General features: G+C 24.6%; 1 protein-coding gene across 1 annotated transcript in view; it reads left to right on the top strand.

Moving 5' to 3' along the window:
- The window catches only part of LOC127170753 (rho GTPase-activating protein 6), a 56435-nt gene extending 37534 nt beyond the window's left edge, over nt 1-18901 (top strand). The window contains exons 7-13 of the mRNA XM_051118962.1: nt 447-597; nt 1061-1209; nt 5085-5264; nt 8083-8180; nt 10371-10543; nt 12350-12430; nt 14827-18901. Coding sequence (XP_050974919.1) covers nt 447-597; nt 1061-1209; nt 5085-5264; nt 8083-8180; nt 10371-10543; nt 12350-12430; nt 14827-15227 — 1233 coding nt within the window. The 3' untranslated portion in view covers nt 15228-18901. The remainder of the gene's footprint in view (nt 1-446; nt 598-1060; nt 1210-5084; nt 5265-8082; nt 8181-10370; nt 10544-12349; nt 12431-14826) is intronic.
- The last annotated feature ends 321 nt before the right edge of the window (nt 18902-19222 follow it).

The raw sequence follows: 19222 nt of genomic DNA, 5'->3' as shown, positions 1-19222 counted from the left end.
AAATAAAATTAAATAAAATTAAATTAAATTAAATTAAATTAAATTAAATTAAATCAAAGTAAATCAAAGTAAATTAAATTAAAAAAGATTTAATCTTTGTTTGGGTTTATTGACTTTTTTTTTTTAAATATTTGTATTGAATTAAATATTTTATTTTTATGCTCTGACTTATTGTTAAATTTATAAACAAAAAATAAAGACAGTATCACACAGATGATATAACCCAAATTTGCTCAACTTTGCTCTAGAAAGTGTTGTTGTGTACACAACTCTTTAAAAAGAGTAATTTTCAATGATTCTGAATGAATTTGCATGCTTTTTAAAAATCCTAATGCATTAATAATCACATATAACTGGAAAGTTCGTGCAACTTCATTGGTGGCATAAGTATGTGAACCCTATGTCAGTTCTCACAGTATTAACGGTGTGTTTGTTGTGATGTTCAGCTGCGTGAAGCGTTCGATCAGGGTGCAGAGGTTGTTCTGGACCAGCGGCACAGCGTTCATGATGTGGCTGCGCTGCTTAAAGAGTTTCTCAGAGACATGCCTGATCCTCTGCTGACCAGAGAACTCTACTCCGCATTCATCAGCTGCGCATGTAAGGAAAACAATACTAAAACAATTATTCATAAAGGATTACTTCAGCCAGAAATTAAAGTATACTTGCTCTCAGATCATTCAGGGTGTGTTTGAGTTTGTTTCTTCATTAGATTTGGAGAAATGTAGCATTCCATCACTTGCTCAGCAATGGATGTGAATGGGTGCCGTCAGAATGAGAGTCCAAACAGCTGATAAAAGCATGTTAACTGATGGACTGGAGTGGTGTGGATTATTGTGGTGATTTTATCAGCTGTTTGGACTCTCATTCTGACGGCACCCATTCACATCCATTGGTGGGCAAGTGATGCAATGCTACATTTCTCCAAATCTTATGAAGAAACAAACTCATCCTAATCTTGGATGGCCTGAGGCTGAGCACATTTTCATTTTTGGACTTTAAAAATGCAATACTTTAGTTTTTTTCTTCACTTTATGATATCTTCTCTGTGTTGTTTCTGCAGCTCTAGATAAGTCGGATCAGCACACGGCCATACAGTTACTCATCTGTCTGCTTCCCGCCTGCAACAGCGACACCCTTCAGTGTTTACTTCACTTCCTGTCCAACGTAGCCAATCACGCGGAGGATTCGCGGGACGGTGATGGAAACAAGGTGAGTTGTGTGGTTCATTTGTGATGATTTCACAACAATTAAGCAAAATTGTGGCAGTTTAAATGTTTAATTTGTATACAATTAAAGTAGACTAGTTTCATGATTCTTTTCTTTGTCCTGGGAGTATGAGAGTTTTCAGACAGAGATGATTTAATAGAGAAAACAAGAAAAAAACAAGAAAAAATAGATTTTAAGGGGTCATTCAATGCATTTTAAAAGACTCTTTTAACTTAACTTTTGTTAAGTTGAACTACTTTTAAATTAATTGCTTATAAAAGGATTACTCTGTAAAAATGTATTTTCCAAAGTTGTAAATAAAACAAATATTAGAGTGTGTTTTACTATTTTAGTCTTTCTACTTTAAAATATTATTTTAATTAATTGTGTTACTTGCTATTTCTCTACAATTATTTGTGAGATTTTCTAGCAGTTTCTGAGTGAAAATTGTTTCAGAGTAAATCTACACTGAAAAAAAAAAATGTGGTGAAACAATTTCCACAATTTCTATTTCTAGTAAATTAATACAAAAAAAAAAAGCAATTAAGCAAGGCAAGTTTATTTATTTAGCATTTCATACCTAATGGTAATTCAAATTCAAAAAAAAAATAAATAAAATCATAGCACAATCACAACAGATGCGTAAGTAAAAATAAAAATAGCATGCATAAGAAATAAAAATATTCATTTATATCATAAATCTACAAAAATCCAAAGTGATGGTTTGGACTTTTTTTTTTTTAAAAATAAAACATTTCCCATGGACCTATTATTGCACAAATAAAATAAAATAAAATAAAATAAAATAATAAATAAATAAAAAGTAGTAGTAGTAGTAATATACAAAAATAAATTATATATAAAAATTGTTAAACATTAAAATAAAAGGAATTGTACATTTTAAATACATTAAAAAATAATACGTTTTAGTTTTGACATGTTTCTTAATTATTCAAATTTAATTAAATCATTAAAACAGAATCAGAAAAAAAATAACAAAAAACACTGAATTCTGCAAAAAATAAACCTGAAATTGGAACCAAAAAAAATTATTTTATTAGGTCCTAAAAATCTAATTTTATATGTTTTGTATTGTATATGTTGATTGCTGCATTTTAAGAGTAAATATCTGTTGTGCAGCTCTTTGTTTGCCAAAAATATAAATACAACTTTGAAAAAATAATTTTTACAGCGTACACATAAATAAACAAATAAATAAATAGTTAAAGTTGCAAGTTGTTTTAGTTTGGCATGCTTTTTAAACATTAAAATGTAATTAAAGTATTAAAACAAACAAAAATTAAAAATAAAACTGAATTTAGGGAAAAAATAATGTATTTTATAATTTCCTAAAAATCTAATTTTGTATGTTTTGTATTGTGTATATTTTTTTATGATTTCAATTAATTAGACATGCTTTTTAATTAAAATATTTTAAGAGTAAATCTCTGTTGTACAGCTCTTTGTTTACCAAAAAATAAAAGGAATTTTACCTTTTAATTAAAGTTGAATAGTAAAAAAAACTGGTAATTAAACATGAACGTATGAGATAAAATGTACTCAGCAATCATTGTTTTATTTCTTTTTTTATTTTTTTACCATTTTAATAACCTTTTTTTTCAGGAGACACACTGTCTCAGTGAATGATTATAAACTCTTTGTGTATAATTTTTTTAATAAACATAAATGCACATAAAGCATGTTGACTCTTTTTAACGATAAATGACTGTTTGGTTGAAATGATTTTTTCTCTGTTGGGACGAATCACCCTTTTAAGCAAATGCATAAATACAGAGATAATGTCAAATATTATCGAACGGCTAAAGAACACAAGGTTATCATTTTTTTTAGAGGATGGGTGGAATAGTGAACTGACACACAGATGGATGGACTGCAGATAACAGCTTGTTATTGCAGCAGGAATCAGATGACACACAGCCGTGATCTCATACATCAGTCATTTGTGCTCAGTAGAATCACAAGACTTCTCAAAGCTGCTTCCAATACAAATCCGACACTACTGCCGTTGTCATTGTTTGTTTGTCTATCTTGTTTAGTTAAAGTAACTAATTCAAGATTACCCATGATTTCTTACTGATGTGTAACAAAGTTCAGTAATCCCAGTGAGCTCAATGAACTCTTTGTGGTCGGCCTCTAGAAAAATTATTTGTATTATTTGCTCATGTTTATTTGTTTACTTATTGTTTGTTTATTTGTTTATGTTTATTTCTGATTTGCATAGAAGGCATAAATCATCATAATAATAATAATAATAATAATAATAATGACAATAACAATAACAATAAATTGTTAACGTTTAAAGTTGCTTTAGTTTTACATGCTTTTTAATGATTAAAATGTAATTAAATAACCAGAACGAAAAACCTTAAAACAGTGAACACAGAATTCTGGAAAAATTCAAGAATTTTGAAGAAAAAAAAATAAAAAAATAAATAATAATACATACATAAAATAAAACAACAATAATAATAGTCATAATAATAATAATAATAATGATAATAATAATAATAATTAATAATAATAAATTGTTAAAGTTTAAAGTTGCTTTAGTTTGACATGCTTTTTAATTATTAAAATGTAATTAAATAATTAAAATAGAACCAAAAACCTTAAAATGGTGAACATGGAATTTCGGAAAAAATAATAATAATAATAAAATAATAATACAAAAAAACAACAACAACAATAATAATAATAATAATAATAATAATAATAATAATTGTTGAATAAAGCAGAATTTTGAAAAAATAAAATAAAATAAAACAAAATAACAACAATAATAATAATAATAATAATAATAATAATAATAATAATTAGTAATAAATTGTTAAAGTTTAAAGTTGCTTTAGTTTTACATGCTTTAATTTAATTACCACTGTTTTTGATAGTAAATATGTAGAAAATAGTAAAATCCAGAAAAACAAACAAACAGACAACACAGATTTTTTGAACAAATTAAACATTTCACAGGGACCTATTATTGTAAAAAAAAAAAATAAAATAAAATAAAAATTTAATTTAATTTAATTTAATTTAATTTAATTTAATTTAATTTAATTTAATTTAATTTAATTTAAAAAAATGACATTATTGACATTATTAAAATATATATTTTGATTATTAAAATTTAATTAAGTCATTAAAACAATCAGGAAACCAAAAAATGGAAAACAGAATTTGGGGATATTATATCTATCTATCTATCTATCTATCTATCTATCTATATATATATATATATATATATATATATATATATAGTTGTTTGTTAAAATATTTAAAGTTTTGACATGCTTTTTGACTATTAAAAATTTATCAAATCATCAAAACAGAATCGAAAAGTAAAATGTGCAACACTGAATTTAGAAGAAACCAGAAAACAGATTTCATAGGGCCCTAAAAATTTTATTTTTGCTGAACCAGTGATAAATTATATAAGTTTTATGATTAATATTTAATATTAATATTTAAACATATAATATTTAATGTAATAATTTAAAAAGAATACAGAAAAATGGAAATGAACAGAATGTAAAAAATATAATAAATATGGAATTTCTGTTAAACATTTAATGAATTGTTGTTAAATTGTGTAAGGTTTTTTTCGATCGGTACAATTTAAAGAATTAAAAAGGAACGCTTTGATGCGACTCGTCACTGCTACAAGATCGAAACCAATTTAAAGCACAATAGGAATCTCTAATCTGTACGTTTTGGAGGTCATGCATTGTTTTTTGTGGTGATCAGTTCATGCAGTTCAGTTTGTCACACGTCCAGCATGAATATACAGAGTAAATGAGGACTGAATGTGTGTTATTGGCTGAATTATCCATTGTTTGTGCCTGTGCTCTTTGTTTTAGGTGATTGGTAATAAGATGACATCGCTGAATCTGGCCACCATCTTCGGGCCGAACCTCCTGCACAAGCAGAAGAGCTCGGAGAAGGAGTTCAGCGTGGAGAGTTCGGCGCGTATGGAGGACAGCGCCGCCATCATCGGCGTCGTGCAGCACATGATCGACACGCACCAGTCCCTCTTCACGGTACGAACCGTCCCGTTACGTAACGCTCTAAAAATGACTTTATGATTGAGATGTGATGATGCGCAGCCAGAGAAAATACAACAATAAAAATAAATCACCGCTTCTATGTGCGTTTGTTATGGCAGTTTTATGAAAGTGCTTGAGATCTAGTTTATGTTGCTGAACGGCGGATCATTGGGATCTGAAACGCTCCTCTTTTCCAGCACGGTCGTCTGGCATGTCCAAAAAAGGGCTGCTGAGATGATTTGGACCATTAAAGTTTGAATGAAGGACAAGTATGCTAGCGGAACAGAAACATGCACGCTTTTTTAGGCAGACTGCACGCTTTAAACGGGGAATACTCTAGCCTAAATGTTATTATACATGCATTTATTTATTTATTTATTACCTATGGCCCCAATTTTACTAATCACAATTTCCTTTAAAGGAGTAATATTGGACATTGTTATTGCATATTAATTAATAACTGTATTTATTTATTTTTCCTATAGTCTCAATGTTACTAATTATAGTTATGTCAAATTTTAATTATATTTAAACTTTTAATTAAGGAAATAATTACAGGCATATTTACACTCTCTTTATACATGAGATTTTTTTTTTTTTTTTTTTATAAAAACATGTATGGTGTTTTAGACAAAATGCATCCTTTAAAGGGGTAATATTTATTATTAATAAATAAACAATCATTTATAATTAATAATTTAAATAATTATTAAAGGGGTTGTTGTTGTTATTATTATTATTATTATTATTATTTACACATACTGTCCATATGGTACCAGTGTTATTTATTTATTTATTTGTTTGTTTGTTTATTTATTTTGTACATTTACATATTTACTTTCCTTATGGTCCCAATGTTATCAAATGTTATTTAATCATAAGTAATAATCTTATTAGTTTAATTATATATTTAGTGTCATATTTAAATTAAAAAAATACATATTTATGTTATATTTGTAAATATGTATACATTTATTTATTAAATATTTATAAATAATAAAACAAATGGATAATAATAATAATAATAATAATAATAAAAAATACTTTTTATTATTATTTATTTATTTTCCCTATGGTCTCAGTGTTTATTTATTTATTTATTTTGTACATTTACATATTTACTTTCCTTATGCTCCCAATGTTATTAATCATAAGTAATAATCTTATCAGTTTAATTATATATTTAATGTCATATTTAAATAAAAGAAATACATAATTATGCTTTTAAATATAACTGTTATACATTTTTAAATATTTATAAATTTATTTATTAAATATTTATAAATAATAAAACAAACTGATGATAATAATAATAATGATAATAATAATAAAATACTTTTATTTATTATTACACATTTATTTTTCCTATGGTCTCATTGTTTGTTTGTTTATTTATTTATATTCTACATTTACATATTTACTTTCCTTATGGTCCCAATGTTATTAATCATAATCATGTAATAATCTTATCAGTTTAATTCTATGTTTAATATCATATTTAAATAAATAATTACATATTTATGTTTTTGAATACAATTTTTATGCATTTTTAAATATTTATAAATTTATTTATTAAAGATTTATAAATAATAAAACAAATTGATAATGATTATAATAATAATAAAATACTTTATTTTATTTATTATTACACGTTTATTTTTCCTATGTTCTCAATGTTACTAATCATAGTTATGAAAATTTTGTTGTATTTAAAATCATATTTATTTGGATAATATATATTTATTATTTACACTCTCTTTGACAATGAGAATTTAAACTTTTTTTTTTTTTTTTTTTTTTTAATAAAAACATGTATGGTGTTTTAGACAGAATGCATCATTTAAAGCGGTAATATTGTTAATTATTATTTTTATTATTGTTGTTGTTGTTTTTGTTATTGTTATTATTATTTATTAGCATTAGTGTTTATATTTTTTATTACACATTTACATATTTACTTTCCTTATGGTCGCAACATTATTCATATTTATTTGTTTGTTTGTTTGTTTATTTTATTGTACATTTACATATTTACTTTCCTTATTCTTCCAGTGTTATTAATTATAAGTAATAATTGTATCAGTTGAATTGTATATTTAATATCATAGTGAAATAAATAATTACATATTTATGTTTTTGAATATAATGTTTATAAATGTTTAAATATTTATCAATTTATTTATGAAAAATTTATAAATTTAAACAAAATGATACTACTAGTAGTTGAAGTTGTGGTAGTAATAATAATAATAATAATAATAATAATAATAATAATAATAATTTATTATTTGTTTTATTAAACAATTATTTTTCTTATGGCCTCAATGTTACTAATCATAGTTATGTCAAAATTTAGTTTTTATTTTCCTTATAGTCCAAATGTTATTAATCATAATTAAGTAATAATTTTGTTGGTTTAAATATATATTTAATATTATATTTAAATAAGTAATTACATATTTATGTTTTTGAATGTAGTAAAAATAATAATAATAATTTGTTTTATTATTTGATTTAATAATTTTATTAATTTAGTAATATTTTCCATTAGCCTTTATATTTATATTTTAGTTTACATTTGAATAATTTTGTTATGTGCTTTTGTTGTAAGCAATTGTCCTGTCGAAGTGTAGTGATTTTTGTGTGTTTGCCGTGAAGAGTTTGATAGACACACAAGCTAAAACACGTGTGATTGTTCTTGGCATTAAAGCTGTGTGTCAGTGGATTGATTGGACCCAGTTGTGCTTGTTCGTGACTCCAGTGTTCTGCTAAGACTCCTGAAGGAACGTGTTGATCTGATTTGTGCCGGCAGATCTCAGCGGAGCTGCAGAACGAGGTTCTCTTGAGTTTGTTGGACACGGACAGTGATGTGGTTGATTATCTGCTGAGGAGGAAAACACCACAGTGTGAGTAAGTGAGTTTGTGTCTCATCTGAACATCACAATCCGACTCTTAACTGAGGAGTTGTTAGGCCTGTCACGACTATTGATTAATCATCAATACACAATAACTGTGCAGTAACAATTAGTCAGACTATATTATATTATATTATATTATATTATATTATATTATATTATTATATTATGTTATGTTATATTATATTATATTGTATTGTATTGTATTATATTATTATAAATAGTTAAATATATAAATATTAATTTTCACAGCATTACAGTAAATCATTATTTATTTATTTTTTATTTTTAGATTTATACAATTCTAAGTAAAAAAAAAACAACAGCAACAAATGAAGAATATAAGAAAAACTATAAAATATACAATATTATATTATATTATATTATATTAGTATAAATAGTTAAATATAAATTTTCACAGCATTACAGTAAAACATTATTTAATTTTTATTTTTATATTATATACAATACTAAGTTAAAATATAAATAAATAAATAATAAAGAATATTTAAAAAAAACTATAAAGTACACAAAATGATTGTATTGTATTATATTGTATTATATATTATATTATATTATATTATATTATATTATATTATATTATTATAAATAGTTAAATATATAAATATTAATTTTCACAGCATTACAGTAAATCATTATTTATTTAATTTTTATTTTTAGATTATACAATTCTAAGTAACAAAAAATGAAGAATATAAGAAAAAATATAAAATATAAAAAATTATATTAAATTATATTGTATTAAATGTATATAATTATTATTATATAATAATTATATATTAATTATATATATATATATATAATTATTATATATAAATTACATATATAAATATACTTTTTTACAGCATTACAGTAAATCATTATTTAATTTGATTTTTTTTTATATACAATTCTAAGTAAAAAAACAATAATTAAAAAAACCTATGAAGTGCACAAAATTATTATTATATTATATTATATTATATTATATTTTCACAGCAGTACAGTAAATCATTATTCAATTTTACTTTTTATATTATATACAATTCTAAGTAAATAAAAGAATATTAAAAAAACGATAAAGTATGCAAAACATTTATATTATATTATATTATATTATAAATAGTTAAATGTATAAATATAAATTTTCACAGCATTACAGTAAATCATTTATTAATTTTATTGATATTTTATACAATTCTAAGTAAAACAAAAAGCAAATATAGAATATTTAAAAACTATGAAGTACACAATTGTAATATATTATATTATATTATATTACTCTAAATAGTTAAATATATAAATATAAATTTTTACAGCATTACAGTAAAACATTATTTATTTAATTATTTTATATTATATACAATACTAAGTTAAAATAAATAAATAAATAAATAATAAAGAATATTAAAAATATATATATATAAAGTACACAATGATTATACTGTATTATTTTATATTATTATAAGTACAGTAGTTAAATATATAAATATAAATTTGAATATACGTTTTCACAGCATTACAGTAAATCATTATTTATTTAATTTTTATTTTTATATTATATACAATTCTAAGTAAAACAAAAAAAAAACAAATAAAGAGTATAAAAAACAAACAAAACTATGAAGTACACTATTATACATTATTTTTAATCTGTGACATGAAGAAAACAGAATTAAACACTCTTTATAGTATAGTATAATAATTAATGCCAATACAAAAAATAATTTTAAATGTAAAACATTTTAGGGCTTACACTGTAGTATTAATATTATTATATTATATTATATTATATTATATTATATTATATTATATTATATTATATTATATTATATTATATTATAAATGTTATTCATTTTCACAGCATTAAAATAAATCCTTTAACTTGAACTTGTTATTAATGTGTTATATAACTTTCCAAGGAAAAAATAAATAAATAAATACAAAAATAACGTATTAGGCTTACACTGTGACATGAACTATATAATATAATATAATATAATATAGATGTAATGTAATATATTAATTCTAATTATTAAATATAAATTTTCACAGCACTACATTCAATCTTATGCTCATTTTATTATGTTATTATTATATTATGAACAATTCCAAGTAAAGTAATGGCATGTTAGGCTTGTGCAGTGAGTTTTGTTAATGATGTGCTCAATGTGTGTTTGTGCAGTGAGGTGAAGAGCTCCAGTGGAGAAATCTCTCCGTACGATAACAACTCTCCGGTGCTCTCAGAGTGGTTTCATCCATCAGGAGCGGAGGATCAGAGTCCCACAAACCTCCAACACGCTCTCGATGGGAACAACACCGTGAATTTCTGCCTCTCACCTTCACAAGCCAACGCCGGTGAGTTTATTTACTAATGCAGAGACGTCAGTGACAGCAACCGCATGATTTAAATGCACTATGTAGGCAGAAGCTTGTGTGTCAAACAAATAGTGCTCAACATCTGAATCACACAAGAAACCCTCAGTGGATTTTAATTTTAATTTCACATTTCCATTTAGTTTAACTTTGTCAAATTGTGACAACTTACCCCATATATTGTAACAACATACATAAGTCATTGGGGCATGTTGTCACAAAAAAGTCGACCTTTTTTTCTTCGACAGTAACAGTATAAATGTTAAAAAGGTTTTGTATTCAAGAAAACTAAAACCATAAATAACTTTTTTGTTATTTGAAATAAAATAAAATCTTTAAAAAAAAAAAAAAAAAAAAAAAAAAACCTTATTCTATTTGTTAGATCCCAAGGCAACATTTTTCTTTTGCATTTAGTTAAACTAATATAAAACAGCTAAAACTGAAATTGAAATAAAAATAAACTATTTAGATATTTAAAATAATAATAATAATAATAATAATTAAAAAAAAAACTAAAACTTTAACAAAATAATGATAAATTATTATATAAAAATTATTAATCATTTAGGCATATTTTATTGCAATCTTTCATTATTATATATATTCCAGGTAATAAATAAATAAATAGAGTATAAACAAAGTACAAAAAGATAGTCAAAGGTCTTCCTTCATACAAAATCAAATTGTATTATATTATTTTATTTAGTGCTGTCAAATCGATTAATTGTGATTAATTGCATCCAAAATAAAAGTTTGTGTTTGCATGATATATGTGTGTTCACTGTGTATATTTATATGTACATATAAATACACACACTTATGTGTATATTTAAGAAAATGTATGTAATATATATTTAGATTTATGTATATAATCAAAATCATAAATAAATGTATATTTATATGTATATATATATATATATATATATATATATATATATATATATAATTATGCACAGCAGACACACACACATATAACAAAAAAAGAATATTACAAAAAACTAAATTATTAAATTAAATTAAATTATTACATATTGTATTATTATAAATAGTTAAATATATAAATATACATTTCACAGCATTACCGTAAATCAATATTTTAAAAACCCTATAAAGTACACAAAATTTTATATTATATTATATTATATTATATTATATTATTATAAATATTTAAATATAAATTTTCACAGCATTACAGTAAATCATTATTTATTTTTTAATTAAGTAAAAAAAAAAAAAAACAAATAAAGAATATTTAACCTATAAAGTATATATTCCTATAAAGTACACAAAATTGTTATGTTATGTTATAATACATTTACGTATATTACATTTACATAATACATATTATGTAAACACAAACTTTTATTTTGGATGTGATTTAATCGTGATTAATCAATAGTGACAGCACTAATTATATTGTGTTATATTATATTATATTAAAAATGACTTTTTTCACAGCTTTAAAGTCAATCATATTGGGCTATTTTATTTTATTATTTTTTTTATTATTCTATTAAATAAAAACAGAAACTATGAATTAAACAATATTAATAACAAATATTATATGTATGAGCCTAAAATCACACTGGATCAAACTCCTTTTTTTATTAATGGTATTAAATAATTATAATTATTCACCATTTTAGATAGATATTTTTTTTTAACTGAACTCAATATTTGATTGCTTTTTACTGCATTTATGCAATGCTGTCTTATAAATGAGTCAGCAGAGGTTTTGTGACGGTTGAGTGTTTTATGTGTCATTAATAAATCATCTTTTCTCCTCAGGGGAAACGATACATGATAAGGCTCGTATCTGGCGAACACGACATGCTCTTCTGTCAGGACTGCATGACAAACTCCTCACAGGTACAAACACAAGACAAAATGCACGTCAGTCAGGAATATCTGAAACCGTCTGTGAGAACAGTAGCACTGAAATCCAACACAATGAATGCAGACAGATTGACTTTCATAAATAATGCTGCTTTTCACTGCTTACATTAAAAAAAAAAACTATGCATGACAGGTTTAGTACTTTTGAAGTGCCGCATAATTTATCCTGTATTGTGCAATACATTCTGTATTTTACACAGTAAATGTTCTTTTAATCAAAGCCAAACAAGCACATTAACATTTTGTCTTTCAACACTGCACTTTTGGTTTTTATTTATTTTTTTAAGTGGTATTACATTCACTATATAACATTTCATATATGCTTTGATATTAATATTTATTTTTAAATGGTCAAACTTTGAAATATCTTGACTTTATCCTTACTGTTTTTTTTTTTTCAACTAGATTTGTGTACTGAATTGTGGTGTCAATTAAAAACATTTTATTTATTGTGTCAAAAAATATTAGTGATATTTTGCAGACCTAAATGTATTTCTGAAAGTGTTGTCTAAAGAACAGTCTTAAGAAAAAGATATTCTTAAGAAGTATTTTTTGAAAATACAGAGTACAAGTAAGAAAATGAGAATAATATTATTATATATTATTCATATTTATCAACAAAAGTGTATGAAAAATGGGAAAAAGTACACTATATATTATATTATATTATATTATATTATATTATTATTATATTATATTATTATAAATGGTTAAATATATAAATATAAATTTTCTCTCATTTTCAGTAAATCGTTATTTATTTTTATTTTTATATTATATACAAAAAGTTAAAAAAGTAACAAATAATGTAAAAAAATACATGCATATATATATATATATATATATATATATATATATATATATATATATATATATATATATAATTTTTTTTTCACAGCATTACATGTATATGTAAATATGTGTGTGTGTGTGTGTATTAAAAAAAAAGATTATAAATTAATTAATTACATTAATATTATACATTTTTACACCTTTAAAGTAAATTCTATCATCATTTTTATTATTATACTAAAAAAATGATTAGTTTTAATCTGTGACATGAACGAAACAGACTTAAACACTTTTTTTATAGTATAGTATTGTAATTAGTTTTAATACAAAAAATTATTCCATGTAAAACATTTTAGGGCTTACACTGTAATATAATATAATAATAATTAAAAAAAAGTTGAATTCTGCTTTGTTTATATTATATTATATTATATTATATTATATTATATTATATTATATTATATTATATTAATTACTTAAATAATTAAGATAATAATTAATAATTAATTAACTAATTTCAATACAAAAAATAATTAATGTAAAATATTTTAGGGCTTACACTGTAATATAAACCAAGCAGAATTATTTTTTTAATTATATTATATTATATTATATAAAATGTAATATTATATTATATATAAGTTCTATTATATTAAATTATATGATTAATTACTTAAATAATTCATATAATAATTAATAATTAATTAACTAATTTCTATACAAAAATAATTCTATGTAAAACATTTTAGGTCTTACACTGCAATGTAAACCAAGCAGAATTAAACTTTTTTTTTTAATTATATTATATTATATTATATTATATTATATTATAAATAACATTTTAAAAATGTTATTTATTTTCACAGCGTTAAATGAAATCCTATAAGATAAACTTTTTATTATTTGTTATATATTATTCCAAGCAAAAAAAACAAAAAACAAAAAAAAACAATACATATTAGGCTTACACTTTGACATGAACTACAGAATATAATAAAATATAGAATAATATTCCTAAAAAAAGTCCAAATTTATGAAAACTACGTATTTATTTCTAACAGAACAACATAAATATTACTCTGAACCATTTTCAAACTAAACAAATTCATTTTGATTGCATAAATTTCACTTTCAGATTAAAAAGTGATCATTTTTTTAAGGCTGCAGTGGTTCATCAATAGATGTACATATTCATATTTATCAACAAAATTCAGTTCCAAACGTGTATGAAATGTGGGAAAAGGGCTAACTATATTTTACCCAAGTTTTTGACTAATTTAACTTCATAGATAATTTTACAAAAAGTAAAATATTTTTGACACCTAATGGTACTCCATACATACCCGGGTCAAAAATGACCCGAACACAAGACGTGTCATATCTCCTAAAGAATAATTGTAAAAAATCTGAAAAAAATAAATGATGTGTATTTAGAGGGTCTTAACACATTTGCAAAGTTTTGTTGCTTTGATAATAACCATGCATTTTTTAGAAATTTTTATATATGTCTTCCAGATCAAAATGACCTGAGTGCGTTATGATGGTTAAAAATGAGTAAATGTGTCTCTGTCGTTCAGGTTCAGATGGACACCTGTATAAACGTGCCTCCTCTGACGTCTTCTATGATGACGACAGCGACGCAAAACCTGTGCATGACACGCAAATGTCTCGTACGAACGTCCCCGCTGAATGTAAACTACACCTGCACGTCACAAGCGTGGACGGCAGTCCTCTGAACGCCCCGCGCCATCAAACCATTCCAGTCGCATCGAGTCCATTTCACCAGTCAGCGGAGGGTGACAGACTTCCTGCCGTGTCCGTGCAGCCGCGTGTCACTTCCTGTCAGGGTGTGGCGTCACAATTGCCATCGAAGAGCTTCGGTGCGGAGCAGCATCCAGATTGGCCTCTGGAGAAGTGGCAAATATGGCAACTCCTGTCTTCGGATAGTATAGACACACTTCCAGAGACTATGGTGTGAAACACAGTTTAAAGGGACAGTTCAGCCAAAAATGAACTTCTTATAACTAAAAAAAAGAAGATATGTGAAGAACATTAGACTTTTATTAAAATGGACATTTTGCAAGACAATTTCTTTTATGTCCCACAGAGGAAAGAAAGTCAAACAGGTGTGGAATGAGTAGAGAATGACAGAATGAGCATTTTGGGGTGAACTGTCCCTTTAAGAGCCTTTAATTTGCAAATGAATTTGAATTGAATCGGCCACAACACACAGAATGTTAAATTAAAGTCTTCTTTAAAAATAATTATAAATATACACATTTTAGAATGTTTTAAGGTTTTAAGTTAAAGTTTGAGGTCAGTATGATTTTTTGACCAAAATGAACACTTTTATTCAGTGAGGATGCATTAAATTGATCAAAAGTGACAGTAAAGACATTTAAAATATCACAGAAGATTCCCACTTCAAATAAATGCTGTCCTTCGAACTTTTTAATTATCAAAGAAAATCCTGGAAAATAAAAAATCATGTTTCCACAAAAATATAAAATGTTTTCAGATTTTCAGAAATGTTTCTTGAGTAGCAGATCACCATATTAAATTACATTTTTAAAGATATTCACATAGAAAACAGTTCATTTAAATAACTGTTTACATTTTAACATTAAGGAATGTTAAATTAGTTAAATATTTATAATTTACAATAATATTAATTATTAGTATAAAGATTTTAGATTAATATTTTAATGTTTTAAGTTTAAATTTGAGGTTTTTTTTTTTTTTTTTTTTTTTTTTTTTTTTTGACAGAAATTAACACTTTTATTCAATAAGGATGCACTGATCAAAAGTGAGACTAAAGACATTTAAAATGTTGCAAAAGATTCCTACTTCAAATAAATGCTGTTCTTTTGAACTTTCTATTCATCAAAGAAAATCATGGGGGAAAAAATCATGTTTCCATAAAAATATAAAATGTTTTCAGATTTTATAATAATCATAAATATTTCTTGAACAGCAAATCAGCATATTAGAATGATTTATGCAGGATCATGTGACACTGAAGACTGGGGTAATGATGCTGAAAATTCAGCTTTGATCAGGGAAATAAATTATATTTTAACATATTCACGTAGAAAACTGTTTTTTTTTAAATAACTGTTTAAATTTTAACATTAAAGAATGTTAAATTAGTTAAATATTTATAAAAAAATAATTGTTAATATAAAAAATTGAGATTAATATTTTAATGTTTAAAGTTTAAGTTTGAGGTCAGTTTGATTTTATTTATTTTTTTTTTTTTTTTAACAGAAATGAACACTTTTATTCAGTAAGGATGCGTTGATCAAAAGTGAGAGTAAAGACATTTAAAATGTTGCAAAAGATTCCTGTTTCAAACAAATGCTGTTCTTTTGAACTTTTTATTCATCAAATAATCCTGGAAAATAGAAAATAATTTTTCCATAAAAGTATAAAATGTTTTCAGAATTTATAATAACCAGAAATGTTTCTTAAGCAGCAAATCAGCATATTAGAATGATTTCTGAAGGATCATGTGACACTGAAGACTGGAGTAATGATACTGAAAAATTCAGATTTGATCACAGAAATAAATTATATTTTAACAGATATTCACTTAGAAAATAGTTATTTGAAGCATTAAAGAATGTTAAATTAGTTAAATATTTATAGAAAATAATAAATATAAAATTTTTAGATTAATATTTTAATGTTTAAAGTTTAAGTTTTTTTTTTAAGAAATTAATACTTTTATTCAGTAAGGATTCATTGATCAAAAGTGAGAGAAAAGACATTTCAAATGTTACAAAAGATTCCTATAAAATGTTTCAGATTTTGTAAAAATCATGAGCATATTAGAATGATTTCTGAAGGATCATGTGACACTGAAGACTGGAGTAATGATGCTAAAAATTCAGGTTTGATCACAGAAATAAATTACATTTTAACACATTCACATACTAAACAGCTCTTTTAAATTGCAATAATATTTCACATTTTTACAGTATTGTTGATCAAAGAAATGCAGCTTTGCTGAGCAGAAGAGACTTTTTCAAAAACCATATGTTAAGTATATGAGCATGTTCATTGGTAATTATACAAAAAAATTAAATGCCTTATTAAAAAGTACTCTCTTAGCAGTTATATAAATTTATTTTAATATAATTTTATTTCTACTTAGATTAAAAACTAAAATTATAATTCTGCATCTTGTGTGTTGTGGCCAATTTCAATCAAATTACAGATTATGAACTGAAAGAAGCCTTAAATTCTGAATTCACTTCAGCCTCAGCTGAAGCTCGATTGAATTTATATATAGAATATATAAAATAATCACAGATCATTTCCCAAAGATGCACAACCCTATTTCCTTTCAGTACTTTGGTCATTTCCAGAAACTCTCATTTATTAAACACAACAAACATTTGCGCTTTGGAGATTTTATTTTGCTTCATCTGTCAAAAATGCATCATATTTCCAGCCTTTTCCTTCTCTCATTCATCAGCTGAATGTGTCGCTGATCATGTTTAGAGTGTTTTTGACTTCCTGTCATCATGTAAATGTGTGTCATCATCACTTCATAAGGTAACGAGCATTTTTACGACTGCAAACTTACAGAATGTCATATTAACGACATCCAATGTATTTATTTATTAATGTTATTTATTAAATTAGCCACTAGTATGTTACCACTGTGTATAATGTGTATAATCACCACAGAATGATTTATTTCAGAGTTAACTGCTGCTTCAGTATCGCTTTACATGCGTACAATCACATTTCGTTTTCAATATATAATGGATATTAATTCATGTTCCTGGTTCAATTGCCTGTGATTTAGTTGTGCACGCTATACTGAAGAAAAATATTTATCTTTATATCTTTTTTTTATGTAATAACTTGCTCTGCCTTTGAAATAATGTAGTATTTTTACTGATGTTTCTCAAAATGTGCTCGTTCAAGATGTAAATCAGATTTCCAGAAATCTGACATTCCATCATTTGCTCATCAATGGATGTGAATGGGTGCCGTCAGAATGACAATCCAAACGGATGACGTTAACTGATGGACTGAAGTGGTTTTGATTACTTGTGAATTATTGTGATGTTTTTAGCAGCTGTTTGGACTCTCATTCCGACGGCACCCATTCACTTCCATTGGTGAGCAAGTGATGCAATGACACATTTCTGCAAATCTGATGAGGAAACAAACTAAACAAACAAATTATAATTTTTTTAATGAGCATTTCCTTAATTTCTCCGGTCTACAACCACATGAAGAACCAATCAATCACGTCGTGTATGCGAGTTTATATACGTTCATAATGATGAGTGAGTTTTAATACTTCATTATTTTCTCTGTCAGTGTTTTGTTTGATATTTCTGATATTTTGTACAGTTAAGAATGATATAATGTTGATCATTTTATAAAACAAATATATATATTTTGATAATCAATTATTTTTATCCAAATAGTAGGAGAAAGATCCAAACTACAGAGTGTTTTTATGATGTTTATCGTGTATCAGAAGTGTGGTTGTTTTCATGCGTTTCATATCGAGTGAATATCAGCAATAGACTTTTTGGATTGTGCTTTTGTTTTTGTTTTTTGTTGTTTTTTTGCCTGTAGTCAAAAACATCTGTGTTCAGAAACGCAATAAAATGAATGTCTGTTAAAGATCAAGATTTATTTTTATTCCACATTTACCACAGTATTTTTATAAATTTCTGTTTTCATTTTTAGTAGTTCTTTATGTCTGTATTGTTAATTAATCTTTCAGTTTTTTAGTTATTTTAGTACAATGAAATTTCATTTCAAGTAAGGCAAATGTTTTCAATGATGTTAGTTGTATTTACTGTAATAATCCTGCAGACTTCAACATTCATTTCCATTCAGAATGGAGTCATTGTACTTCATGTGTACTACAAATGCACTGATGTTTACTGTAAATATTGTGTGTGTTTATGCTCGTCGGCTTCCTTCGGCTTTGTTTTTAGT

This window comes from Labeo rohita, chromosome 9, assembly GCF_022985175.1.
Source record: "Labeo rohita strain BAU-BD-2019 chromosome 9, IGBB_LRoh.1.0, whole genome shotgun sequence".
NCBI lineage: Eukaryota > Metazoa > Chordata > Actinopteri > Cypriniformes > Cyprinidae > Labeo > Labeo rohita.
The sequence above is the reverse complement of the archived record's forward strand: the minus strand, read 5'-3'. Positions and strand labels throughout refer to the sequence as shown.